The sequence below is a fragment of the Aplysia californica genome, unplaced genomic scaffold (assembly GCF_000002075.1).
Source record: "Aplysia californica isolate F4 #8 unplaced genomic scaffold, AplCal3.0 scaffold00152, whole genome shotgun sequence".
Lineage (NCBI taxonomy): Eukaryota > Metazoa > Mollusca > Gastropoda > Aplysiida > Aplysiidae > Aplysia > Aplysia californica.
The window spans coordinates 158,442-159,832 of record NW_004797422.1 but is presented as its reverse complement, the minus strand read 5'-3'; the positions used below and the strand labels follow the sequence as shown (position 1 = coordinate 159,832).

Below are 1,391 nucleotides of genomic sequence, written 5' to 3'. Positions count from 1 at the left end.
CCCCCCAAAGAAGTGCATATGTGTGCTGGAGTGCGTCTCCGAATAGTTCCTGGGTGCTTGCCGGACACGTCTCCGAATATCTTCTGCCCAACAGAGGTGCTGGGATAAGTTTGCCATGACTGCTTATGAGGTCGCTTTTAAGCACAAGGGGGCTATCCCGAAAAATGCTGAGTTTTTTTAAGGAGAAAATCGAAGGTAAAGTTTTTGCCCCTTGTTCAGTTTCTTTAAAAGACAAGGAGCGTTTTCTCAATAACCAGACAACTATACACACCTATGAAACCAAACTTCTCCTATAGGTAGGGCAATGCCCACTTTTGGTGCAAGTCAAGATTTCTGGAAACCCCCCGAAATCTGGGTTAGCCCGCTTGTCCTAAAAAGCAACCGAATATGACTGATACTTCTGTGGAACGGTTTTAATTAATAATTATAATAATTTGTAACTGCTGTATTATCATGTATGCCAGAAAGTGTGGTCAAAATTTATGTCTTTCTGTTCTTTTGTTTCACAGAAAAAAGTAACATGTACATTGCATGTTCACGATGGAGCCTTACATGAATAAATTATGTTTTTGCTTTCTTGTTATTTTGGCCTTCCTGTTGGGATTCATTTGCTAAAATACTCGTAATATTAACACGTTTTTTAAATAGAGATACACCACTCAAAATAGGGGAAAAGAAAGAAAATACAGTAGAAGTTACACAGATAAGAAGCAATAATGATGTCTCTCAAGCACAGGAAATGGACAGAAAGTACAGTAGAAAGTATGCAGGTGGGAGCAGCGGAAGACCACGGAAAATCGGCAAGCATTATTTATTAGCTTCCCTCGTTGCATAATTTTATAGATAGGTATTCAACAAATAATCGCTGACATAGCTACATGATACATCATAGTTCGTACTCCCCAATTCTTGTAGATTCTATTTGCCAGTTAACTATTTCAGTTAACATTTTACTTCATCGCTTCAAAATCAATAAGTGTGAATAATTTGTTGCAGCCTGTTAGGCGCATGCCTCTATTTCTCTCATGTCATTCCACGTGTGCTCACTGTCAAGTGCCTCTTAGAGCTGAATGAGTTCAGGAAGATAATGGTGGAGTACCTCCCGGACGCCCGGAGAAATCGGAGCAGGGGAACGAGCCATTAATGGATTTGATTTATTTATAGAGGCACAAGTTGTCCATGACTATCAGAACCAGAATCTTTCTGTTTTAAGACAAGTTAAGTGCGAGAGAGAAGACTGTGAGGAGCAAGGGGAGGGAATAATAAGGAGCGGTGATGGTGGAGGTTGTGGTAACGGTAAAGAAGAAGAAGAAGAAGAAGAAGAAGAAGAAGAAGAAGAAGAAGAAGAAGAAGAAGAAGAAGAAGAAGAAGAAGAAGAAGAAGAAGAAGAG

General features: G+C 39.9%; 1 protein-coding gene across 1 annotated transcript in view; it reads left to right on the top strand.

Moving 5' to 3' along the window:
• Window positions 1–1,144, top strand: part of LOC106011633 (collagen alpha-1(XII) chain) — a 13,108-nt gene extending 11,964 nt beyond the window's left edge. The window contains exon 7 of the mRNA XM_035969516.1: window positions 1,055–1,144. Within this exon, the coding sequence (XP_035825409.1) occupies window positions 1,055–1,144 (90 nt within the window). The remainder of the gene's footprint in view (window positions 1–1,054) is intronic.
• Window positions 1,145–1,391: the final 247 nt, after the last annotated feature.